This window comes from Trachymyrmex septentrionalis, unplaced genomic scaffold (genome assembly GCF_001594115.1).
Source record: "Trachymyrmex septentrionalis isolate Tsep2-gDNA-1 unplaced genomic scaffold, Tsep1.0 scaffold279, whole genome shotgun sequence".
NCBI lineage: Eukaryota > Metazoa > Arthropoda > Insecta > Hymenoptera > Formicidae > Trachymyrmex > Trachymyrmex septentrionalis.
The window spans coordinates 330,176-355,946 of NW_017305440.1; the positions used below are offsets into that span (position 1 = coordinate 330,176).

General features: G+C 39.4%; 1 protein-coding gene across 2 annotated transcripts in view; it reads right to left on the reverse strand.

The window, feature by feature from the left end:
* Window positions 1–25,771, reverse strand: part of LOC108749241 (extracellular serine/threonine protein CG31145) — a 168,223-nt gene that overhangs the window by 31,431 nt on the left and 111,021 nt on the right. For both annotated transcript variants that reach the window (XM_018487808.1, XM_018487807.1), the window contains exon 4: window positions 21,174–21,447. In XM_018487808.1, coding sequence (XP_018343310.1) covers window positions 21,174–21,447 — 274 coding nt within the window. The remainder of the gene's footprint in view (window positions 1–21,173; window positions 21,448–25,771) is intronic.

Sequence of the window (25,771 nt, forward strand, 5' to 3'; positions counted from 1 at the left end):
GGCACTTGATCTTCGGAAACAGGAAAAGTCATCAGGGTACTAAATCAGGCGAGTACGGCGCGTGTTCGAGCACTGGAGTGCCTCTAACGGCTAAATAACGCTTCACAGACAGCGCGTTATGGGCAGGTGCGTTGTCCCGGTGTTAGATCCACGACTTGTTTTTCCACAACTCCGGCCGTTTCTTACGAACTCGCTCTCGCAGTGTTGCCAAAACTGTCCGAATGCTCATACGACGATCTCCGCGCACAATTTCATTGATTTTGGTCACTGTTTGCGGAGTTGAAACAGAGACAGGTCGACCTGGACGTTGGTCATCTTCGGTGCTCTCTCGGCCTTCAGAAAACCGTTTATACCATTCGAAAACACGCACACGAGATAGAGAATTCTCACCATAGGCCTCTTTCAACAACTTATAGCACTCAGTCGGAGTTTTTTTTAATTTAACGAGAAATTTCACATTGATCCGTTGCTCGTGTTTTTCGTCACACATTGTTATCGGCACGAGAAAAAAACAAGTTCGTTTCTAATCTCTATAGAAAAAATACTACTACTGCGACAAAAACGTGTTTTCGTACTGGAATAGTAGACACTTCCAGCTATCCAACGCTGCATTCGTTTCCCTACCCCTCTAGGACGCCTTCTGCGCGCGCAGTCTCGTTATTTAATAGCCAGACCTCGTATTACACGTGAGCACTGATAACTTATCAAAAAATGGACTTACTTTTTTAATGGAATTACTTTTTTTATTACAATATTGCAAAAATCTCTTGTAAAGAATTGACCGATATATTGCGTAGTAAATTGTTCTAATATTAATAATGTAATCTTTTTACGGATTCTTTTAAATTCAACAATAAAAAATCCAACTAGTATATGGGCAGCCATGGGGCGTCAAAACAAATCCCCTCCACGTCTTCCTCCGGCGCCGTGGGCGTGGCCTAGACGGGTCAGTCTGGAGAAAGGGCGCGCTTTGATTGGTCGAGGAGTGAAGGGAGGGTGTAATAGAGTAATTAAATGGTGTGTTCTGATTGATTCGCCCTATACTTGCCAAAGATTGGTTCGCTCCATACCTACCCATAAGGTGATTGGAGAGGGTGGGTGATAGAGGGCCTCAGACAAAATGGAGGTCTGAAAAATGGTGAATGGAGATTGGGACTGCAGCATTCTTTTGTCACGAGGGCAGAGTATGAACAGCGAGGGATGAATAGCGGTCGAATTTATGACGGTCACTTTTTGTTGTCGCGACGCAACGTCTCCGACGTGTAGGTGTTTCAGTGAATGTTATTTATGTATGAGAAAGGAGATCTTATACGACAATTGACAATTTGTGGGTCTAGAGAGAGTCTTGTTTTTGTTTGGGAAGAATTTGGGGGGAGGTAAAACAGGAACGAACATGTTCAACCTGCGCGATGTCTTCGAGCATTGCTTTAAAAAAATTCTTTCTATATTTTATGTATTTAATGTACATTATCTGAGTCTATAATACGGGGGGGAAATGTATCTATTGTAAATGAGGGTGAAGGGGCAGGAGTAAGAAACAAGGCAATATTTACAAGTTTAAAAACGTTTATTTAACAAAGATATAAGATTACATGAAATAGTTATTTTATTTTTTTGAAAGAGTACACGTTTGAACATGACGGCATACAGCATGAGAATTTACGAATTTATGTTTACAATGAAGAAAAATTTTATGAAATAACTGTACAATCAATCGACCATTTCGCTTACAATCAGAGGTAAACAGATCAAGAAACTGATTAAGATTATAGCCATTACACAAATAATATAGAAATACATAGCAGTATTGTCCGCAAGTTTGAAAAAGTATTCCTTGCAGCGTTGTCGTATTCCAACGATACGTAGTGGAGTTTCGTCGAAGTCGTAAAAGGAATCTTGGATCCAAGGGCGGCAAGCCGTAGCTATTGAAATATATTCCTGTCCCGTGTTCATCGATGTAGAAGGCGACCTAGTGTTGGCCAGGTCGATCATGATCGTCTGTGTTAGCGACAATAGCGGTCGACCTCCCTAGTCCACACCCTAGTCGATCGGGTAGTCGATCGGCAGGATAGACCTCCGCATGTCGTACACACTGAGATGATGTAATGCGTTTAAAATTTCCAGCGAATTCATTTTTCGTCGTCGGAGAGCGTGAGAGAGGAAATGTTTGCATAAATTCAAAATGTATTGGGTCGTCCGGAAAGTCCGTGTGTATTTTCCGGACGACCCAATACCTCTTTTGCCGGCGTATGCAATGTGGAGCTTCCTAAAATGCTCGACGCTTGCGAGACGCTAGTGTTAGCTTTATCTCTATCGGTTCACGAGTCAAATTTCGAAAGACCTTTTTTCTCCTTGTCTGTGTCGCTTGTTTGTCCGCGCTTTTGTCTTTTCCGTCGTGATATTTTTTCTCCACGCTTCAATATTGCGGGCGATATCGTGTTCCTGATTTTTTTAAATTGAATTGAAGAATTCTCGCTGTCGGTTTTTTCGCTCTCGATGACGCTCTCGCTCCAATTTTCTGAGGAAAGGCTATCGTAACTTGAATTGCTGCTATGTCGTATAGTTAGCCAACGTTTCAATTTGTAAGGCGCAATGTGATTCGACACTGGTTCGAAATCCGTGATGCGTGCAATGTTGTCTGGTAGATTTTTGAAAGCCGGAGAAATTCCTTCCAGATTATATACGAGTACGTTTCTAGAAAGTAGATTACTCAGATAACGCCTTCTCTTGTCCTGTATAGATGTAGCTAGTAATGTCACGCAGATGTATCATAAAGTTTTTTGGATTGACGTCTCCATCGAACCATTCGATTCCATGATAATTTCGTATAAGTCAGTTGTTTTCTCATCTTGCTCTCACGGGTAAATCTTCAAATGGACAGGGTGACGTTATAATCCAGTGTCCGGTGATCGTTGCATTAATCGCTAGAACCGCGACTTCTTTCGGAATAAAGTTTTCTTCGACATCGAAAATCTTGTATGTCGATGACTATATCCATTATGATATTATATTCGAATTTTCGCTATTCTTTTTACGTCACGAAACGTTGACGTTGGTATCGCGAACAAGACTGAAGCTTTTCCGTATTCTTGCGTCCGATTAGATGAGAAAAAAAATGTATAGTAGGGGGGAAAATAATTTTCTTGCGAAAGCAAGCCGTAGGCTAACCGGAAAAGTCGACAATGACGCGAGGAGTCAATTTCTAAAACATTATCAAACTCGGCAGAGAGGATACAATTAATAGAAAGAGCTTTTTCGAATCTCACTTCTAATCGTAAGTTTCCGTGTTTTATGAGATTCCAATGTCCTGCACAATTAGCGGATAGATCTGGAGTAAGATCGAAAGCGGAAAGAGTGTAGCCGTTGGCGTAATCGTCTCTACTTATAGAATTACTCTCGTTCAGAAAGTAAATGCCGGTTCCCGAGAATAATGTGTGACAAGTTTCAACGTAGAGCGGTTCGTTTTTTGAAAAATTTGGTTGTATTGGTCTACTGGTAATTTGCATGCCATCGGCGTACATGAAAAGAAATTTATTCTGTAATTTTTGAAATTAAACGGGTTTAATTTTCTATCACCGTTAAACGCCTTGTTATCGACAAAGCCGACTATTATTCGTTTCGGTAGCTGTCCGAGTATTGCGTCTATCGATTTCCCCACGACTCCGGCGTGTATCGTAAATGTTTTAACTTCGACCCTCGTAAGGGGATACTTAGCGGTAGTTTTACTCAGCATTCTGGCGTGTGCGAGGAGCACGTCCGGGCTTATTTTTGCTCTTCTTACGAGTAGACTGGCGTCAAGAATGCGTATTTTTGATAACGTTTTACTCTCCATAAGACAAAATGAATTTTTCGAACGTACGAGTCTCATTCTAACCTCCACTCCGTTAATTAAAAATTTATCTTGATTAAAAACGTCGCAGTGAAGGTGACCAATGAGATCTAGCGCGCGATTTCCTCGAATGTATTACGCACGTCTCTCGAGCGCTGTATTTGGATTTGATGCGTCTAACGTGTCGTCCCAACCAGGGATATTCGCGTCTCATAAGCAAGAGGTTAGATGGGAGGTTTTTGCGGGTGAAGCATAATTTAATAACTTCTTGATATACTTTTGATTGAAATATACGTCGATTTGGTTGAACATGGAATGCAGTAAATGATTTACGGGGCCTACTTTTGCCCCGCTGTCGGGTGCGACCGATGTGCTCTCCCCGCGCTCGCTTTCTACGCGTATGCGAAGGCTCAACATAGTGTGAATGAGATCCAGATAGTCTTCTCCATGTCCGAGTATGAATTCTTTGGGCGAGTCGTCTGCGAGCGAAGTTACGGGTTTATAATAAATCCATTGCGAACTCTCAATGCTGGTTTGCGTAGGTGGCAGAGAGAAGAGATCGAGTTCGTTCTTTATACACTCGCTTGAATGGGTATGAAGAAAGGACATGCTTTCCTCCACCTGTGAAATTGTATCTCAATTAAGAGAATATCGTCGCGTTTCTTGGCACGATGTTTCCTAGCGGATGGTTTTTTTGGTTTTTCTTCCTGCAACACGAATTTTCTTTTTCTTCTTCGTCACTTTTTTGCTCTTCTTCCCTGTGGTACTTCTCGATTTTCTTTTGACTTTTCGACATCGTTTACGATGCGCGATACATCTATCTTGACCACCGAGTGGAAACTGAAGCGCCGCGGATTTCGTGGATATTTTATATCCAGATCCCCTCATCAGGGAGCTTATTTTTTCTTTGGCTTTTCTCTTCAGATTATCCCTCGATTCCGCGAGCCGACTTTTGACCGCTTCCTTTATTATTTTCGACGTCTTCTATCACGTTAATTCCAGAGCGTAAAGCTTCTTTTCCGACAGCACGCGCACCTTTATTTAGAAAAGATAGTATTTTTCTAAATAACCCTCCGAGAAAGCTTCCGATTCCATGCCCGCGTTGATAGAATGAACCAACGAAAACAGGTGGAATTCCACCTCTGCTACCGGTATCCCGCGCATCAAAATACTCCCCATATTCCATTGTAAGTTGTTAACTATAGACTACCGTCACGCTCGCGTACACGAAAGAAAGTTATTGCTTATGTTTAAAGTGCAATGTCATAGTTAGCATTCACCGAATTCGAATGGAATTTTATTTCCAAGATGATCTCTTATATCTATTTCGATCGTTCTGAAATTTGTTTGTTGCAATGAGATATAATTTGGAAATGAGAAATGCTTCACCAAATTTGCACCAAATGCGTAATTATGACTGCGTATCTCGATCAATACTATTCTGAGAAAAGGAGTACGCACATCACCTGTTATATAAGGCGCACAATTATCGCAATATACAAATATAATACAATATTTTATGAGGGATAGCACGCCACAAACTATAAGGTTCGACACTCCAATAACCGACTGTATGTGGTTGCCCCGTCTTCTTATTAATTCCGTGAGTAAGAAAAGTTTTCTCTTCTGTCTCATTGGAATTAGGTTTATGTATCGCTTGGAATAAAATTGGTGTTTACTGGAAATTGCTGCCGAGAAACCTAGCATTCGTAGAAGATTGTCAGAAAAGTTTATATGATGTAGCATTTTGCATTTTTCGTCGCAGTTAATACTTATATAGACTTTGCTGCCAGACGCTCTTTGCTGTTCAAAATAAAAATGCGATTCGGCATCTTTACACGCGATATTAATTGCCTTAATAAGCTCATGGATATTGTTGTAAATTTCATTTGGAAATGAAGCTTCTTTTGCCGTAAACGGGCCATTCGTCTCATCATCGAGTTTAACATCGACGAATCTGATCACATTTTCGTTATGACGTACGTGTAAAAAGGTATAGGGAAATTGAATCTCATTTATCGCAACCTGCCATTCTCGGTGCAACACTATAGAGTGAGGTAATTCCGTGATGAAGGACGACGTTGTATTATTCGGAAAATGGCGCATACTGCTGTTACTCGGAAGTACCAGAAGAAATTGTTCTTCCTCCATCACGAAGAGAAATTAAACTCGATGCCGGAATCCAGGTATCAAACTTACTTGGATAACCGCGCCAACTAACTATCACTTGCTTATTAGCTCCTCGCCCCCTAGTCTTTATCATGCGATCAACGATAAACTGTTCTTCGTCTAAGTTTTTCTCAACTCGAGCTAATTCTTGCTCATAAAAAATACCGTCTATGATTTTGTTTGCTAAATCTCGCAGCTCGTACACGTGAGAGTTTCACCAATCGAGAACACGATAAATTTGAAATAAAGGGTATCCCAAAATTAACGCAAGATTTGAATTAAATAGAAAACATAGTTTTTAGTCTTTTGATTGTTATTTTTTTATTGAATCATAAAGTACATAGGATAGGGTTATTTGTGGAATAACACATCGGGCAAATGGCCTCCACGGCTTTGCATGCACATACGCACTCGTTTGTCGAAATTTTCCATGACCATTTTGCATAAATGTGGCTGAATTTCGTTGATGCAGCGTTGAATCTCCTCCTTTAATGCACGGGTGGTTGTGGGCTTGTTGACATAGACCTGTGATTTCAAATAACCCCATAAAAAGAAATCTAATGGTGTTAAATCACACGATCTAGGGGGCCAATTCTGATCACCTAAACGAGAGAGTACACGACCTGGAAACGTCTCATGCAGTAACTGAATTGTTTCACGAGCTGTATGGCATGTGGCACCGTCTTGTTGAAACCACATATTGGCCACATCAATATCATCCAATTTCGGCAGAAAGAACTGTGTTATCATGTAGCGATATCGAGCACCAGTAACAGTCACTGCTTGACCAGCCTCATTTTCAAAAAAGTATGGTCCAATGATGCCTCCAGCCCAAAATCCACACCAAACAGTGACACGTTGTGGATGCATTTGTTTTTCGACAATCACATGTGGGTTCTCCGTATCCCAAAAGCGGCAATTTTGGCGATTAACAAAGCCATCAAGGTGAAAATGTGCTTCATCGCTTAGGATGATTTTGCTCGAAAAATCAGCATCCATTTGTTGATGTTCAATAATCCATTCAACGAACTCTCTTCGCTGTGCGAAGATCATTTTCACTAACCCTAAACTGTCAGCTGTTAAATTGTTTTTTTTTTTGGGTTGCCAACACTTTACTGCACAAATGGCGGCAAATTCAAATCTTGCGTTAATTTTAGGACACCCTTTATTTCCTCGCTCCACTTAGCCTCGTAATCTTTCTCGAAGGCTGCTTTCGCTCTACTGATACGAACGAGATCTCCAACGCGATATTTAATCTTTAATTAATTTTAATATGTCGTTTTTCCAACGACGTGATATATTTTCACGAGCGATACGGGCGTTTTCTCTCGTTACTACCGCAGGTTGCATTCTCGTGGACGAGTGACACGTGTGATTGTTAGCACGTACAATGTCCTGTAGAACATCGACATAGCGTCGCGTATTTTTATGAGTGAAATAACGCCACATTCGCTCCTTCAGTGTTCTTGAAGCGCTCGACGATGGCGGCTTTAATGTCAGGATTATGCGTTACTCAAAAACGAATGTCGTTTTCTTTAAGAAATTTTTGCATTGGGTGCACGACAAATTCTTTACCCTTGTCCGTTTGTAAGTATACGGGTTCTCGTCCTTCGCTTTTCGCTAGTACACGTTGAAAAGCTTTTATCACGCTGTTGCTCGTTTTGTCACGTAGCGGTTCTACCCAGACGTATTTGCTTAATACATCGATAATTACTAACAGATAGGAATAACCGTTGTTATAACTTTTTAGATTTCGGAGTTCGATCAAATCTGCCTCCCACACATCGTCAATGTTTGTCACGTTGTAATGCAATCGCGGAAATTTTCTGCGCAATGGTCGGTGCAACGTATATACGTCTTGTGATTCGAGCCAGCGTACGACTTCTCCCCGTGAGAAATTCGGTTTAACGGCGCGAGTTAGATTATCCACCGTCGAATAACCCGCAGTTCGACGGATCGTAGTATAGTTTTTCATCGTTATCTCAATTTTTTTCAACTGAGCAACCGATTTTTCCCTGTTTGCAAAGATACAGGAGTACCAGTTTTTCGTGTACGAGAAAGAAAATCAGCGAGCTTTCCTCGTCTGTTTCTTGTTCGTAATTTTTAAGTTTTTTTCCTTCCTCGGGCTCTCGATACAATCGACATGGAACTTTCGATATAACAGATGTGGAACTCGCACGCGGTCGATGTTTTACGATGTTTACAGCATCACCGTGCGTGGACAATAATCTTTTATTTCTCACCACTGCAGAAGGTATGTTCAACACACGGAGTAATCGTGCAAACTGATTTCTACCCACTACTTTCACAGTTTTTCTCTCGCGCATTGCATCGTTTATTAAGTCAGTGATATTCGAATCTTTCACGAGTTATCATCTATAGTTACGATTCCATACTCGTCCCAATTAAGTTTATCAAGCACAGCTTTTCGATGCAAATGTTTCATCAGTAAGTGTGCATGCTTGCGATAAGATTTCGGTACGTTTTCCTCGACGCTTTTCATCGTATGATTATGCTCGCTCAAAATTTCGAAATTTTTCGCTATAATATTTGTGTTACTAATGGAATGTGATGGCAGTAGTATATCGGATGTTTGCGTGAGATCGTGAAAAACGTCATCGTTCGTTGTCTCGTTATCATCGGAGGCAAGGTCTGTAGCGTTGTCTACATTTTCGTTTTCGTTACGTACGTCTTTCTGCCTTCGCATTTTTCGGATAAACCATAGGTATCGCCATAATGCCTTTCTGTACATTTTCCACCTCTCGCTTTCGTCATGAACCCATCTGGAATTGAGAATACGACTCATCTCCGCATCGAATCGTGTTAGATGAGTTCCCGGGATTTGCGTTGTGTTATTAGTGCTCAAGGTGTTATCCGAATTTTGCGGTACTGCTATTTCTTTTGACTCTCCGTCAACGAACGATTCTGACGTAGCTGATGTTGTATTCTCTTCAGATTTTCCGTCGAAATTAAACCATTTTTTTAGATCTCTTCATAACGTTTTATCTCTACTATTTCGTTCCTTCGATAATTAGTGATAATAAGATCGATAATATAAGATAAAAATCCGCCTCGCTGCACCAACAGCTTTCTTTTATCCTTTCAATTATCGCGTTTTGCAACGACGCGACGCAGAGCTTTTTTGTATTTGGTTAACCGGTTTTTTTCACTCCGTTTGAGCGAGACATTACCTTTGAGTGTATTAAAAACACATTCACAGATAACGAATTAGTTTTTCGTCAGCGTTACGCAAGAAGGTTGTGCGCTGATTTTGTTTAAATGATAGAGCGCCGCGAGGAGACAGGCGTTTCTGTTACCGATCGAATGTGTGGCGATTTTCGTCGCTCTGTGCGATTTCACGTCACCCACCTTCATCGCGAGAAAAATCTACGACTGACACACGCAATTACTCGTACTCAACTTTTATACGTATCTGCTGGAAAATGATCTACGCGGCACGTAGACGTAATGAAACGTATCCTCGGGAAAAATACACGTTCGAAATCGATACTCGTCCGGGGTTGATTGTTTCAGATCGAGCAACAAATACCCGTCAGGCCTCGATGTGGCGTCGTAGTATGCCTCTTCTAGAAATTTCGGATCGTCGGGATAGACTTAACGCGCTAAATGACGAATTTGAGCGCAATCACATGGATTTTTGAAAACGACGATGTAATTCGCGTTAAATGATGTCGTGCTCTGTCCACGCCCTTGGTGGAATAGATTCTGCGAGATAAGAATAACACTGAGATTCTTATGATGACTGCCTTTGGTAAAAAGATCCACGATCGCGTCGCACGATGACGATTTTTTCATAAGATCGTCGATTATCACTAATTTCGGAGAAAGCGGATCGTTCGAGTAATCTTCCGGACGTAATCCCTCGCGAAATTCAATTATATTCTTCTTCTTCGTCGGTTTAGTATTGCTGCATCCCCAGCGCTGTTCTTCGAATTCTTTTACACGCGTATCGTATTGTAATCGACGATAGGTTTCTTACCATTCCGCATAATAAAACAAAATTCTCTCGAAACACACGTCGGACATGAGAGATAAATGCCGGAGAAAAGCCTTCACAAAGACCGTCTTCCCGCAACCAGTCGGTCTGCATACAATTAATGTCCAAGGATGTTTCCAACGCACGTCCATTTTACGAAATGAGCAAACGATCTCCGTGCGCGATTTCAAAAGCAAAAAGGAAAAACGTCACTTGATTTATAGAACGCGAAAAAAAATAATTTTAGGAGAAGATAAGCTGATCCCTCCCTCCGCGCGGCTGGCGAGTGCTCGCGCCAGCGTACCCTCGCGTGAGCTTGTCAGCGAAGAGCACTGCGGCTGGCGAAATGCTGATCTCACCGCGGTGCGACGCGCGTCAGCTTATCTTCGAGCGAGTCAAAGAGATTTGCGGTCGGCGTATATTTCTATCGTTAAGTGAGTACGCAGCATCGCCGTTGATAAGTTTACTGATGGCACTACCGCGATGTCGCTGCGAGGGAAAGCTTTCATAGAAATCGGAAAGGTTGGTTAGAATTATGTAATAGATCACTTCTTGTTTTCCTTCAAGTAAAAAATATTTTTTATTCGATACTTTTCTTTAAAAAGAGGAAAGGAGAAAAGGAAACATATATAACATAAATAAACAAACTAAACGGCGAAAGAAGAGTCATTAGGTTAAAAAACATTTAATTAGTTAAAAATATTAGGCGAAGATACATGAACACATACGAAACGGAGCATATAAATGTATAAAAATGTATAAAAATCATAACAAGGCAATAACATTTCGACTACGAGATTGAGCCCTCTTCAGATGTAAAATGTGATAAAATAAACAATAAATAAAAAAAATTCATGTCGCAATTATCATAAAACGTAAAGAATAAATTCAGATGGATCTCAAAAATACGATTGAGCAATCAAGATGTCCATTATCAAAGCCAGATCGCTAGACAAGACCGAAAAAGAACTTGTAAGAAAAAACAGACTTTAACAATTAGAAACGCCGCAATCACGATAAAATCGCACACTTACCAGCAAACCTGAACAAATCAATATGATCCGCCGCACATGCAAAAGTGAACCATGTGTAAACCGTAATACTCCGGCAAGACTGCACACACCGGAGCCGGGCATGTTGCTAATCTCGGAAATGTTGCATATTAAAAAACAAAAAAATAGTCTGAATCTACAAACTGATACCGAAAGTCTCCACAAAGCGTATCTACCGATCATAAACAAAGTATGACTTTCGATTCTGTCGGCCCGTCTCCTCTCCTCTCTCAGTGCGTTGTGTCCCGTTTAAGCGAGCGGTCACGTCGTGAGCGACGCCGACATGTCCGGCTCCGGTGTGTGCAGTCTTGCCGGAGTATTACGGTTTACACATGGTTCACTTTTGCATGTGTGGCGGATCATATTGATTTGTTCAGGTTTGCTGGTAAGTATGCGATTTTATCGTGATTGTGGCGTTTCTAATTGTTAAAGTCTGTTTTTTCTTACAAGTTCTTTTTCGGTCTTGTCTAGCGATCTGGTTTTGATAATGGACATCTTGATTGCTCAATCGTATTTTTGAGATCCATCTGAATTTTACTTCTTTACGTTTTATGATAATTGCGACATGAATTATTTTTTATTTATTGTTTATTTTATCACATTTTACATCTGAAGAGGGCTCAATCTCGTAGCCAAAACTTGTTATGGTTTTTATACATTTTTATACATTTATACATTTATATGCGCCGTTCCGTATCTGTTCATGTATCTTCGCCTAATATTTTTAACTAATTAAATGTTTTTTAACCTAATGACTCTTCTTTCGCCGTTTAATTTGTTTGTTTATTTATGTTATATTTAAGAGTTTTTACATCGTTATTATTGAAACATATATAATTTTAAATTTTTTATGTTGTTTATATTTTTGCTAGCTCTTATACATAAAATTCAATTATTTTAGGAACAATATAATACATTTTTATATTACAATTGAATATTTTTGTATTTTTATATTTTCACATTTAATTATTCAATAAAATTTTAATAAAATGCTTTTTCGCAAAAGGGAGATACTTATACTATTTATTATTTATAAAAAAACTTAAATTTATGTTTTTCTTACATAATGCTTAAATATTATGCGAATAGGCGGAAAACTCGCGAGCTTAAAATATAAGAGAAAGAAAAAGAAGAAGAAGACATTATTCTCTTCTGAAGCCATATAGGAGGGAATAACGATTATTAATAAATTTACGTTTTACCAATACCGGTACATGTCTTCGTTTCGTTTCGCGTTACGATTTCGTGAAACGCCGTGCGACGGATTGCGCTAAAACGCAAATTTATTGCTATCCCGCCCGTTTCTTCTTCTTCTTCATCGCGCCTTTCTCTCTAATTATCCATTATTAATCTCCTAATATAATACTATTAAAATTATAATACAAGAGTTCTTATAACTTAACGTTATTCCCTTAACTTTACAGATTTCGTGTCGGCGACCTTCCGGTGTACGAACGACATAGAATTTCGGACCTCCGGACACGAACGACTCGATAAACTGCCCCGTCCGTAACTCTCGAGCTCGTCCGTCATATCGCCCAGAAAATTCCCCGTACGCGGCTCGTACTCGCTCGGTTCGCCTCTGTTTACATAAATACACGAGTCTGTATCACAATATAAAACCCGACTACTAATTTCTCTAAATATTCATATAATATTAGTCGCGCTTGTGCCGTCGTCCATGCCGCGATTACTGGGTTGATTTGCGGAGAAGGAGCGACCGTCTCTTCGCGTAGTCGCCACGAAACATATATTACCTCGTCTTTGACAGATAATATATTGGTTATTTTATGCTCTGAACTCGTGAGCAACGCTGCCTAATGGTCGTATTTTTTTATGATCTTTGTATTAGGCAAATTGGTTCGTTGGCCGAATTTACCCCAGAAAGAATTCAAGCAGAGCTTTGCGACCGAACGTAAACTTGGATTTCGGACGATATTATTTTTATCGAGAACAATACCTTCGGTTTTTTCGTATTCCCGAAAGTACTGTTCCTTACTCTCGTCATCCAGGCATTCGCTCAGCTATCCGCTAGCTTCCTGCTTTAATTTCAAAGAACTGTTGATATATTCGATAAACAAACCACCCTGCCTCGTACGGGGATCGAACCGCGTGAATTTAAATTGCCATATTTCGTTCACGCTCGTCACGAGATAACTTTTTCGAGGGCCTTGCGCAATTCGCGGTATACTCACGCTCGTACAAATTCACGATCGGCGGAGAGATTGTGAGTACTCTCGGCCTGCGAGAACGTTTCTTAGCAACTACGACACAGCCCGAACAACAATTTACCTTGTACGCGGTACAGGAGTACAGGGTGAAAGAGATCGCGTAGAGGAAGTACTGTGCACCGAATAATACCTTCGATAGAATCGAAATTAAAATTCGGAACTGCGCCAATCAGCTCCGAACACTGTTCTCCGTTATAAATCGTTGGCTGGCCTAACGGAAAAGTACCCGTTTTCAATACATACGGATACAGAGAACACACGTCCACGTAGCGTATTTTTTTCGCATCCGTAACTTCGTATCGAGTTACGATATTTTCCGTACGGCCACCAAAGAACGCCTCGCGAGAGTCGAGAGGAGGGTTGATCAGCATCGGATGGCTTTCGAGAAAAGCGCGCATCTCGCGATTCTCGCGCTTTTCTCGTGAAAATTCGCACTCCCATTTTTCTATCACGCTATTTCCTCGTTGTCGAAGACGCCATGTTATTGCGAGAGTTCATATCGAGCGTCGATTGTATTTTCGCGACCCGGACGTAAGTTTTCTTTCACAATTGATTTGATAACAGCTGGGACAACCGTGCCAAAAACCACCGTGAAATTGTAACGCGACGTCTCGTTCGCTGATTCGACTTCGTAATATCCGTCGCCGAGTATACCGGCAATTCGATACTCGCGGCTTCGCCCTGCATAGATTATAGGATGTCCGAGCTCACGCTCCATCCACTGTAGGGCTTTGTGCGAGTGATTATCTTTATATCTATATCCGCCTGGTGGAATAATTCCTATTTCTTCCTCGCGTAAAAAGTTTTTACGAAAAACTTTCATACATGTGGAAGCGATAGTCGTGCATTCTACGAACGGACACACGTCTCCGCGTTCTAAAAAAATTTTTCTGAACGCCATATACGCACGTCGAAGAGTATCTATGTCATTCCGACAATATTTTAATATTTCCTGTTTAAAATCAAAAACAAAATTCAAACGCGACATTTTCTCGTGCCAAACCATAAAATGCTCGTGTTCCTCGGATTTCATTTGTTCGGAGAATAATACGAGTATCATGCGTCAGGTATTGGACCAATATAATTTTGATTTTTTCAGCATATTAAATAAATGAGGAAAAAAACCTTTATCCAGAGTATCTTGCAGCCCGAAAGCCTTGGGTAACTCCGATAATCGCATAGGTATATAATTTGAGCTATTGATAAATTTTGTACGTCCAATCATAACGATAATTTTCGCCCCGTTCAAAATCATCTGGAGTTCTTCCGTTATTCCCGACTTTTCAACGATGTACTTTAAAATAAATTGAGCGTCAAATGCTTTAGCATTATGTGCGATACAGATAATTTTTTAAAAATATTTAGATGATCGCGTCGCGAAATCGACAAACTCTTTTGCGGGGTCTCTACTAAATACGAATTCGCGCACCAACGACATCGCAATGACATGGCTTCTCCCGCGCACGCTTCGCAAATTTGTTGTGCGACGCAGAGAGTTGGATTCTTATGTTCTTCGTTCCTTCGAACGTTTCGTCTTGTCGCGTTTCGAAATCATAACACGAATGCCACGCGATCTCTTTTAACACGCTCGTCCGTGTCTTCGACGTTATTCGTATTTGTTTGCGGATTTTCTTCTCGCTATGCCATAATACTTGTACCCTCTCCAGGGTTTTCTACTGTGGCTTTACGACAAAGAGGCCTCATGTAACACAAATGATTCGAAGACTGTAATGAACGACACGTTTTGTAATAAATTACGTCGCAATCGTGTCGCGATTTTGAATTAATCAATCGCCCGCAACCGTTGCAAATTTTAATGAATTCGTAAACGCTTGCGAGGGATTGATTATACGATCCCTGCGCTCGATGACGATCGAAACACGGACGCCCGAAGAAGACGCAAACCGCACTTAATCATCTCAACGTCGGGGCGCTCGCAAGACGGGATGGCGTAGCAACGTGAGCATTTTTTTGTGCATCGATGCCCTCTGTCGTTACGAAAGCCCACGTTGCACGCTACGCAATATCCTCCGCGAGAACCGGCGGCGGCTTTTAAATTTAATATAGGGTTATAATATAGCGAATCCTCGTAATACGAGTACATTATGTTTAAACAACACGAGGGTTCGCAACCTAGGGAGGAAAGTAACGAGCAGCCGTCATACATCGGATTCTCGCCTCGACTGAAAGTACTAAAATTATATATCATAATTGCAATATTTTCGGAAGCGAGAATCCGTTGGAATTGCTCGATTTCGCAAATACCACAGCCTTCCTCGGGAATCGTGATACCAGCGGATTTCGTTCTTAATTCTTTCAACCAGCTTACGCTGTAACGAAGAACGCTGGTATTTCACGGATTCCCATTTTTCTTGCAATTCCCCCGTACGCAGTTGCCCACGCTCTTGATGTACGCGTGCCACTACGAGCGACGGGAAAACACAAATTGTCTGTGTTTTTTATTTGTAAAATCAAGCGTTTGGCTACGTCTTCGCGAGTCAATCAATTAGATTGACGCTCGCGACCTGCTGGTACCGAGACTTTGAAAACGCGCACGGTAAAATTTTCTGCAATATCGAATCCTCCAGCACTTTGCGCCAACGAACTCACAAGTTGCGATATGTCTTCGTGAGTTAAGTCGCGTACTGGACGAAACGATAGACCCGCCAAACCGCGCGCTAGATCCGCCGACTTGAACGGTAATCCTACGTAATCGTTCGGTTTGCACTAATGTAGCGCATTCGTCCTACTTTCATAGAACGCGTTTTCTATCCAACGAACGATATCAGTACCCTCGGGTGGCGGATGTATCGCGAAAGTTGCCTTTCTCCCTAGTAACGCAAAATTCCTAAATCGACGCGAGTTTTCCGCTCTTAACTCTATAAAAACGAAATTATCTCTAACCTCCTCCTGTCAGCGATGACGATCCTGATCATTTTTCTCGTGATGATGATGATGATGATGATGCGCATGTTGTTGTTGCTGCTGCTGCTGCTGCTGCTGTTTATTTCTTCCTCAATTATTTCCTCCTCCTCTCCATCATCGCTGTTGTAATCGTCGTTGCTATTCTTTACATTCTCGTTGGACTCCTCATTATCCGCAGCATTATCACTTGCGTCGTCGTCGTCGTCGTCGTCGTCGTCTGCGTCGTCGTCGTCGTCGTCTGCGTCGTCTGCGTCGTCAGTATTATTCTCATTGTCGTCTTTTTCTTCCTCTTCCTCCTCCTCTTCAGATTCTTCTTCCTGTATTAATTCCTCTTCGATTTCGTGCGCTAAAAAATAATAAAAATAATAATAAATTATTATTATTATTATTTTTGAACTCTGTATATAACTAACTCTATATTTATCTAATTTATTTTTTTAAAAAACTTACACGTTATGGAAATTGTGGAACCTGGTGAGACCAGTGCTCTGGAATCAGCTGGACTCACACCGTCATTCCCATCATTGTTGATGTTATCGTCATCATCATTATTATCATCATCATCATCATCATCATTTAAAACAAAATTGATTTATTCTTTATCGCATTAAATCTATATTATGCGAACTAGATTTCTCGGTTATTTGTGAAATACCTATCGATTACAATGACAGAAACGTCACGCGAAGGCGGAACATTATTTTCCGCTTCGATTCGTGCTCTTCCTAGAAAAAAATAAAATATTTTAACATTCGAGATTTCTATAATCGTTTAGTTAATATTTATTTCTCCAAAATTTTTACTCCCTCCTCTTCTTCTCTCGCGGGGCGACGTCTCCTTAAACTGAGTCGTCCTACGATCCAGCGATGTGGTATCGCACATTCTACAATACTGCTGGCTTCTATGAAATAAATATTATAATTTAATTATAAGGTTAGTTTTTATTTTTAATATATATTAGATTTTGTTTTAGAAATTATTACTGCTTACCTCTTAGTCCAGTGCGTCGCTTGAAGTCAGCTATGTGACATCCTCCTCGTGACCAAAGCACTCGCGTATTTCGAGATGACGTGCGATTATATTTTTTAGTCTCTCGTCACCACCGCAATGTCCCAGTTTGTTCATAACGCACACTAGTGTACTGGAGCACTCGCCAACAAAATTCCCGAAAACGGAATAACTTTTTTCATCGTTATCTGATAACTTTGTCAGATAATCGCCAGCAACTAATTTTTTATTTAAGTTGCTAGCAACGATGAAAAATTTTCCTAGTAACTCGCGAAGTTCCATTTTTTAAATTAAAAGCGCACAAATAGTCAATGTAAAATTCACTTCGGAGTTTGAACGTAGGACTAAACTTTAACTCGATCAGGGCGTGCTATTTATGTCCCGTAGCGATATTCATAAAAATTCCTCTCCCACGAAAAAATTCGCTAAAAGTTCCTAGTCCCTTTATTGGTCAATAGATTTTTGACGATTTTGGTAATCGACTGCCTCCTTTACTAGAAATGATTTTCTCGTAAAATTTAGAGAAGCGGGGAGACGACAAAAACTTTTAAGTTATAACCATCCCTATACCCGATCTAACACCGTTTTTGACCCGTGCAAATTATCTCGAAAAGCATCGACATTCGCATTTACCCTAATAAAACCTTTAGCTCTCGTTTTCATTATTACCCAGAAAAGTTTTACCTCACTGTACAATTTTTATTGTTACGGCGAATCTCACGTTTTAATTTTTCCTTCTGCTTTTTGTATCTTCTTACTTAAGAGGATTCTCACACAATATTAGTCTACGACTAATAAACATTAAACCTTTCAACAAAAAATTCAATTTTAATAGAAATTTCTATATCTCGCTTGACCGACAATATCACTTAGTTTTTGGTTGTTTTCTCTTCTTCAGGGTCTCGTCATGAGGAAAAATCATGGCGAACATTTGAACATAACTCCCTTCGTTTAAAACTTTTTTCACGTTTATCAATATAATTAATATTTAATTTTTGTATCCTATAAATTTCCGTATACTACACGTTATTTTTTGCCACGAGAGTATACACAAAAGTTTTAGAAAAGAGGAAGACGAATAAATTTCCTACATTACCCCAATTCAGTTCAACATTTTTGTGCCGTATCTCGGTCACTTTAAATTAATGAATTTTCTAAAAAGTAATAAAATCAATTGTAAATTTATTTTAAAGCGAAGACGTTTCATAAATTTCTTCTTATCTTTTTAAAAGAAACTCGTGAGTTATTGATATACTAAATCTTATTCGTTAGAAACTACCCGCGACCTAAACCCCCCCAATTCTTTTTTTCTTTATAGCGAAAAATTTTCTCTTTTCACCTGATCAAATTCCTTCCTTCCCCGTCGTATCATAGAAAACCAGGAGAGAAATCGTAAAACCTTTTGTTTCGCACTTGTTCATTCCTGTTCGTTCTCGTTTTATCTTGTTCCCACCCCCTCTCCTGACTTCTACGGGGTAAAGATTATTTTAAATTTTTAAGAAAAATTTAGAGAAACTTTATGTTTTTTATTTCTTTCATATGTGCGCGCAGAATAATTTTATTACGTAGCGTCGGAGAGGATGGTGATGACGGTGTTAACGAAAATCCGTTTCATTCTCGTCATTCACAGCTTTGACTTCGCAAGCAAACAAGTACTGTGCTTCTTGTGTTTTTGTTCGCCATCCTGGTTTACTGAATGTGGCATTACTACGACCTAAGGACAATGGCCAGTCCAAAAAATACTAATAATTCGGACATGGGCATGTACTCCATCCCTGATTCTTACAAGTTACGTAACGACATCGACGAGAGAAGACACACTCGATTTCATATGTTGTTAGCAACAACGTATGGCCTTAACAATTCTCACGAAGACGTTTCACGTAGGATTGCACAGAACGCTCGAAGGAATCTTCAAACCTGTTGTAAAATTGAGCGGACATAATGCAGATGGAATTTATTTTGACATCAACTGCTGGCAACAGTTTCAAGATCACATGAAACTCATGAACGAGTATTTAAGCAGCGATAATAGAGTGAAACCTAACTTTGTTATTATAAAAAATATCACCATCAGCTTTACCACATCTTACGGGTCAAAATCAATATTGCTAGCGTATAAAGAAGAAGAGGAAAATTCCAACGGAAATTTTCGAAAAGAAGAGGATGCGCTCAATTTAACTCCACCGGCGAAGAAACGAAGAATTTACGTAGCGGCAATTGTAATGCAAAAACCTATCTTCCTCGGATTGCGAGGCATTGTAAAGTGCGCGTTTAAAACAATTAGAATTTTTATCCGATAATGTTAATAAGTGTGCTTTATATTTAATTCAAGAAATCGAACTGAAATTACCTGCATGTTTTATTAATCAGGAAATTATAAAATTAACGTTGCGTGGTAATTATGAAGATATAGAACGTAATGTACGTTCACAAATTAACGACTTAGCTTTTCTTGATATGTATTTCAATATAATATTTTTGGAATTATTATTATTGAAACTTTGTTAAGATATAATAAAATTTTTCAAATAATTCTCTCGAAGCGAGAATCTTTGGTTTAATTTTACTAAAACTTTTAATTTATTCTCATGCAAACTATGTATTTCTTCTTCTTTGAAAAAAAAAATTTGTATCAATAAATACATTTTTGTATAACATAACTCTCGTTTCTTAATTACTCGTACCTTCCAATAATCAACTATTTTCTCTACTTATTTCCGTGTTATATATATAAACTTTTATATAAAGTACAAGAAGTACAATTCATAAAATCCTTGCCATACATCATAGAAATCATACTCTCGCTCGAACGAGTGAGTCGTCACACCGGAGACGACGCGCCGCAACAGTTGAACATGTTCGTTCATGTTTTACCTCCCCCAAACTCTTCCGAACAAAATCAAGACTCTCTCTAGACCCGCAAATTTTCGTATAATCTCCTTTCTCATACATAAATAACATTCACTAAAACGCCTACACGACGGAGATGTTGCGCCGCGACAACAAAAAGTGACCGTCATAAATTTGACTATTCACCTCCCGCTGTTCATACTCTGCCCTCGTGACAAAAGAATGCTGCAATCCCAATCCCCACTCATCATTTTTCAGATTTTACTCTCCATTTTGTCTGAGGCCTTCTCCAATCTTATGGGTAGGTATGGAACGAACCAATCAAATTTTTGGCAAGTACCAATAGGGCGAACCAATCAGAATACAATATTTAATTACCCCATCCTTCACTCCTCGACCAATCAGAGCGCGCCCTTTCTCCAGACTGACTCGTCTAGGGCGCTGGAGGGAGACGTGGAGGGGGTTTATTTTGACGCCCCATGGCTGCCCATATATACTACTAATCCAAAAAAAATCAGAGCGAATGAGAGCAATAACAAAATTCAAAATATAACTCCTTTCATATCCAAGAAAAAATCACCATCAGAATTACAGATTTGACGTTGTAAAATCAGAAAACATAAAAGGAATTCGTCTCAATATTGGATAAAAAAATCGCTTAAACGATTAAAATGTATTACCATTAGAGAATGTCATGTTTTAATCGTTTAAGCATGATTTTTTAATCCAATTGAGATAAATTCCTTTTATGTTTTGGAATTTTACAACATCAAATCTGTAAATCTGATGTTAATTTTTCCTTGAACATAAAAGGAGTTATATTTCGAATTTTGTTATTGCTGAGGATGGCTACAAAGTGAGTCGAAATGTACTATGGTTTTTTTTAAAATAAAGATTTAAGATTACATATTGCGTATTAATTACGCTGACTCACACTCGCTCTGGTTTTTTTGGATTTTTTGTTGTTTAACTAATATTGCTCAGTTGTACGCAATATTTTGATATTACAAAAAGAAATCAGTAATACTAGATAACTGATTGGACGTTCAGTTAAAACTACACAAATTTTTGCCAGGGTTATTTAAAAAATAATAAAAGATTTTACTTACCGGAGTAAAGTACTTAAAGTAGTTCGTCTGATAATACAGCATTGTAAAAGAGGTGCTAAAATAGACATTTCATCATGAAAAGGTTTTCCAAAACCTCTTCCATGATCCAAATGTAATGTAAAACTATCGTTTCCAAAAATTCTAAATGTCTCATAATGATGGCGATCCATGTTGCCTGTTAAAAAATCGAAGACTGCCATGTCCATAAGATCAAGCAATCGTCGACCTTCATTATATGGTGGAATTTCTTTTACCAAAGTGCAGTAATCGGAATCTGTAATTTTGAAAGAAAAATATATAAATTAGAAACATATTTAAAACATATTTGACGCTCGTCATAATTTTTCTTCTCTAATAGCACAGAAATATCTCGCCAATTAAACGGGATATTTTTAGGATATTCAGTTATAGTCTAGGGTCATTCTGAGGATGCGCTGTGGATTATCAAATGAGCGCTTTATTATGTTCTACATACATCCAAATCTGAAGTCTTAAAGATGTCCGTAATCTTTGGGACAATTAATTCTATTATTTCACATATACGAGTAGCATAGGCCTCCAGATGTCTTAAAGACATCCTAAGGACTATCGCAGAATATCTCGAATAAAATATGCTCAATTTGCAAGATTGAATATAATATTTTACAAAATATTATATTCAGTAACTTCGTTGGTACATAAAAAGTATAATACAATCATACCTCGCACTAAGTACATACGAAAACTCAGTACAAATAATTATGACATGTCTGAGCTTACATAAACTTGGACATATAGAGATTATGACTAAATTTTAAGAGAAATAACACCATCTAGCAGCAAACCTAGAATTAGAAAAATTAAAAAAATAGATCCCAATTACAATCATTTTAGGATTTCAAATTTGGATGTCCTGTGGATGTATGTAGGAAGTAATGAGACGCGCTTATTTGATAGTCCTCAAGTGTTTAAGACATTTTTAGGCGCTTATTTATTAGGATTAAGGACATTTTAAAATTTTAATCTTAGTATAATATCTTAAATATATAAGATCGCATACACGAATTCGAGTCGTTGGACTCACGCACGAAAGAATCACTCGTCGTCCGTTCTTTATACCTTTGTGTCTCCTAATGCTACTTACGCGCCACAAGCATTGCTCTCAGCATACCATCGATGCACCGATTGATGCACGGATCGATCGATATAAGAATCGATATCGACAGAATCAAGATGATCCTGCATTTCCACACTCAGCCATCCTGAATTCGGCATTGTCGTCGATACCGACATTTTCTTGGCTGCTCTCTTCCATTGGCAGATCGATGTCTGATACTAGTCTGCGATGTTGAGGCCAAAGTTTCAAATGATGATTGGATGTACTTGTCCGGCTTGGACCTTCGGAATCGCTCAATTTTTCGACGAGAAAAAGGTCGTTTCTCAAAACAATCGTGATTTTGTAGGGTTCCATAAATTTTGTAGTTTGAGACCTAGGTCGAATTGAGTCCTTTGTATTGCCACGACGTCTCCAACTTTATATCTTTTCGCTGGCTTGCACTTCCGATTATAGGAAATGCTTTGATTTTTCTCCTGTATCTTGGATATGTTCTCTTTTGCCTTGTTCCGTAACGCAATTCTTTCTTCTTGAAAAAGTGTCACATTTTCTTTCTGGATAGTACCGCGCAGCTCGAGATTTTCTCTGAGGCACATCTTTCGCCCAATGAGTAACTAACATGGCGTAGTTCCAATGCTTCGATTGAAAGATGAATTTATGTACTGTTGAATCTTATCCACGTTTATACCACTCTGCTGATTTTGGAAGAGATAACTTCGTTAACAATAAAATGATAGTGTGGTTGACACGTTCCACTTGTGGTACGCCCGTTGTAATCAACACGTGTTCGATTTTTTCTCTTCTACAGTATTCTCGGAATCCATTCGAGGTAAAAGCTGTTCCTCGATTGGATATAATACGTCTTGGGTTATCGAAAATGGCCGCCTTCTTCTGATTCATCACCTCTTCAGTCATCGCGTCGTCTTTGTACGATAGAGCCATGTGAATTTCGTAAATGCATCCACTACGGCTAAGATGTATGCATAATCCTTTTTAGTCGATGGGATCAGCCCTAGATGATGTATATGATAAGTCTCCAGTGATATGGTACTTATCCAGTGGTTGTAGTAACCCTTCAGCCTTACCGCTTTTCTTCTCGGTCAGCAAACAATGCACGCAATTGTTTATAACTTGTACTTTGTGTCTCATTTGAGGAAACTAAAATTCTTGCAGTAATTGATATTCGATATTTCTCCATTCGAAATGGCCTCGTTCATATGCCTAAAGTATTATCTCTTGCTGCATGGCTTTTGGAATCGCTAGTAATAAATTTCCAAGATGCTCCTTATATAATACTCCATTCGTCAATAACAAAGTCCTGGTTACGTTGCTGCTTCATAGATTCCAAGATCTCTTGAATCTCCAGGTCGTCCGATTTGTGTAGCTAGTGCATCCTGTGTTCTTTGTCTAAAGCGAAGCATTCCACGGGATTTTGACTTAGTGCGTCGGCATGACGCATCGAGATTCCTGGTCGATGTTCTACTTTATAATAAAATTCTTCGATTTCCAAAGCCCAACGAGCCACCCGTAAACATGCGTCCCTTTTCGACATTGTATGTATGAAAGCCTTACAGTTTGTAACTATGCGAAAAGGGATCTAGAAAGTATACTCTAAACTTCCGTAGCGACTTAATTACTGCGAGCACTTCAAGCTCGTAACTCGTATAACATTCTTCTGCTTCCGTAGTTTTCCAACTGGCATAGTATATCAGGTGAAGAAGATTGTCTTCATCGTTCTTTTGCAACAGGATGGCTCCAAGGCTGTACCGGGACGCATCCGTGTGAAGTTCAGTTTCAGCGTTTTGTTTAAAGGTCTTCAGTACTGGATTGCTTACGAGTGCGTTCTTCAACTGCTCGAATGCTTGTTTCTGTTCTATTTCAAATTTGAACTTAACTTTGTTTTTTAACAGTTGTGATAACGATCGTTCTATCAGGGCGTAGTGTAAAAAGAACTTGCAAAAGTACCTCGCTAATCTTAGAAAGTTTTAGTCTGCTTTTGTTGTTGTTCGCTCGGGGAACCGAGTCACCGCTTGGACTTTTTTATTTGATGATTTCACTGTGCCGTTTTCCACTACGCGTCCAAAATATTCTACCTGTCGGACAAGTAAGCTGCTCTTCTTCCAATTAATCCGTAATCCAAATTGGCTAGCCGTGAGTAAAACTTGTTTCAACCTCTTTAGACACTCGGTCTCGTCTTTGGCCGGAATGATGAGATCATCCAAATAGATCATTATCACGTCCTTCGCCGTAAGTTCGCGGAATATTGCTTTGATACATCATTAAAAAATGGCTGGCGAATTATATAATATAATCCGAAAGGTACCACCAAAAATTCATATTGGTCATCTGGAACTATGAAGGACGTATATTTGATGCTGTCTTCTTCTATTTGTTCATGGAAAAATCCATCTTTGAGATCCAGAGTGCAATATATTTTCGCTGCAGATAGTTTGTCTAGCTAATCTTCTATGATTGGGAGTGGAAAATGATCCCTCACAATCCTCTTATTTAGTTATCTGTAGTTGACATATAATCTTGGTTCTCCGTTCTTTTTTCTACTAGAACTATCGGGCTCTGAGATGTTTGGTTGAATAATCCCTCGTTGTATCCAATTACTGATAATCCGATTCACCACCTCTCGTTGGCCTATCGACAATCTCCGAAGTGCACGGGTACTTCATCTTTCAGGACAAGATGCATCTTCACGCCACTACCCTTCGATTTTTTGAGATGATATTCTTCTACCAATTCTCGTATCTGCGTTCGCAGATAGTTGAAAGTTTCTTCTTTTATGTGTTCCGTAAGAACTTCTGATCTTTTCTCTTTGTCGTGTTGTACGTTAATGCACATTACTTCTGCCCAGCATGGATCCTGTGTTTCGACGACTGAATCGTTTATTTTTGTCAAGTTTGCTTTACAGATATGAATCTCCGCTAGTTCTGATAGTTCGCCTCCTATCAACAAGTCGTGATGACCAATAAAGTAGTCTGGAACTATATCAAAGGATAATGTTAGAGTTATATCGTCAACGACTACATCCGTCGGAAACCTTCCCAACGTGCTTTGATTCGATGAGCCTGCACCGTCAAATTTGATTATTTCTTACGAAGCTTCAGAGCTTTTAATTGCACATAGCAACTGGCACGTATCAAGTGCAAATCGCTACCAAGATCAATTACTACAATAACGTCTTTCCCCAAAATACTCACGGTCGTATATATTGGGTGGATCCATATATTCGTTCGCTTTTTGTTAGTAGTGCAAATTTTTTCCGAATATCTCCGGTTCTGGTTGCCTAATCGGGCAATCCAAATATGTTTTGGAAAGGTGACAGTCCGCTCTTTTCATCTGTCAAATTTGGTTTCATTGGCATTAGTTTTGTTTGTGCTATAGACCTGTGAACATGTCGGAGAATAAGGTGCATTTTCGGCACATTTTGCTTTATTACTTCAAGAAAGGCAAGCGAGCTGCGGAGGCCCACCGAAAGATATGCAGCGTATACGGG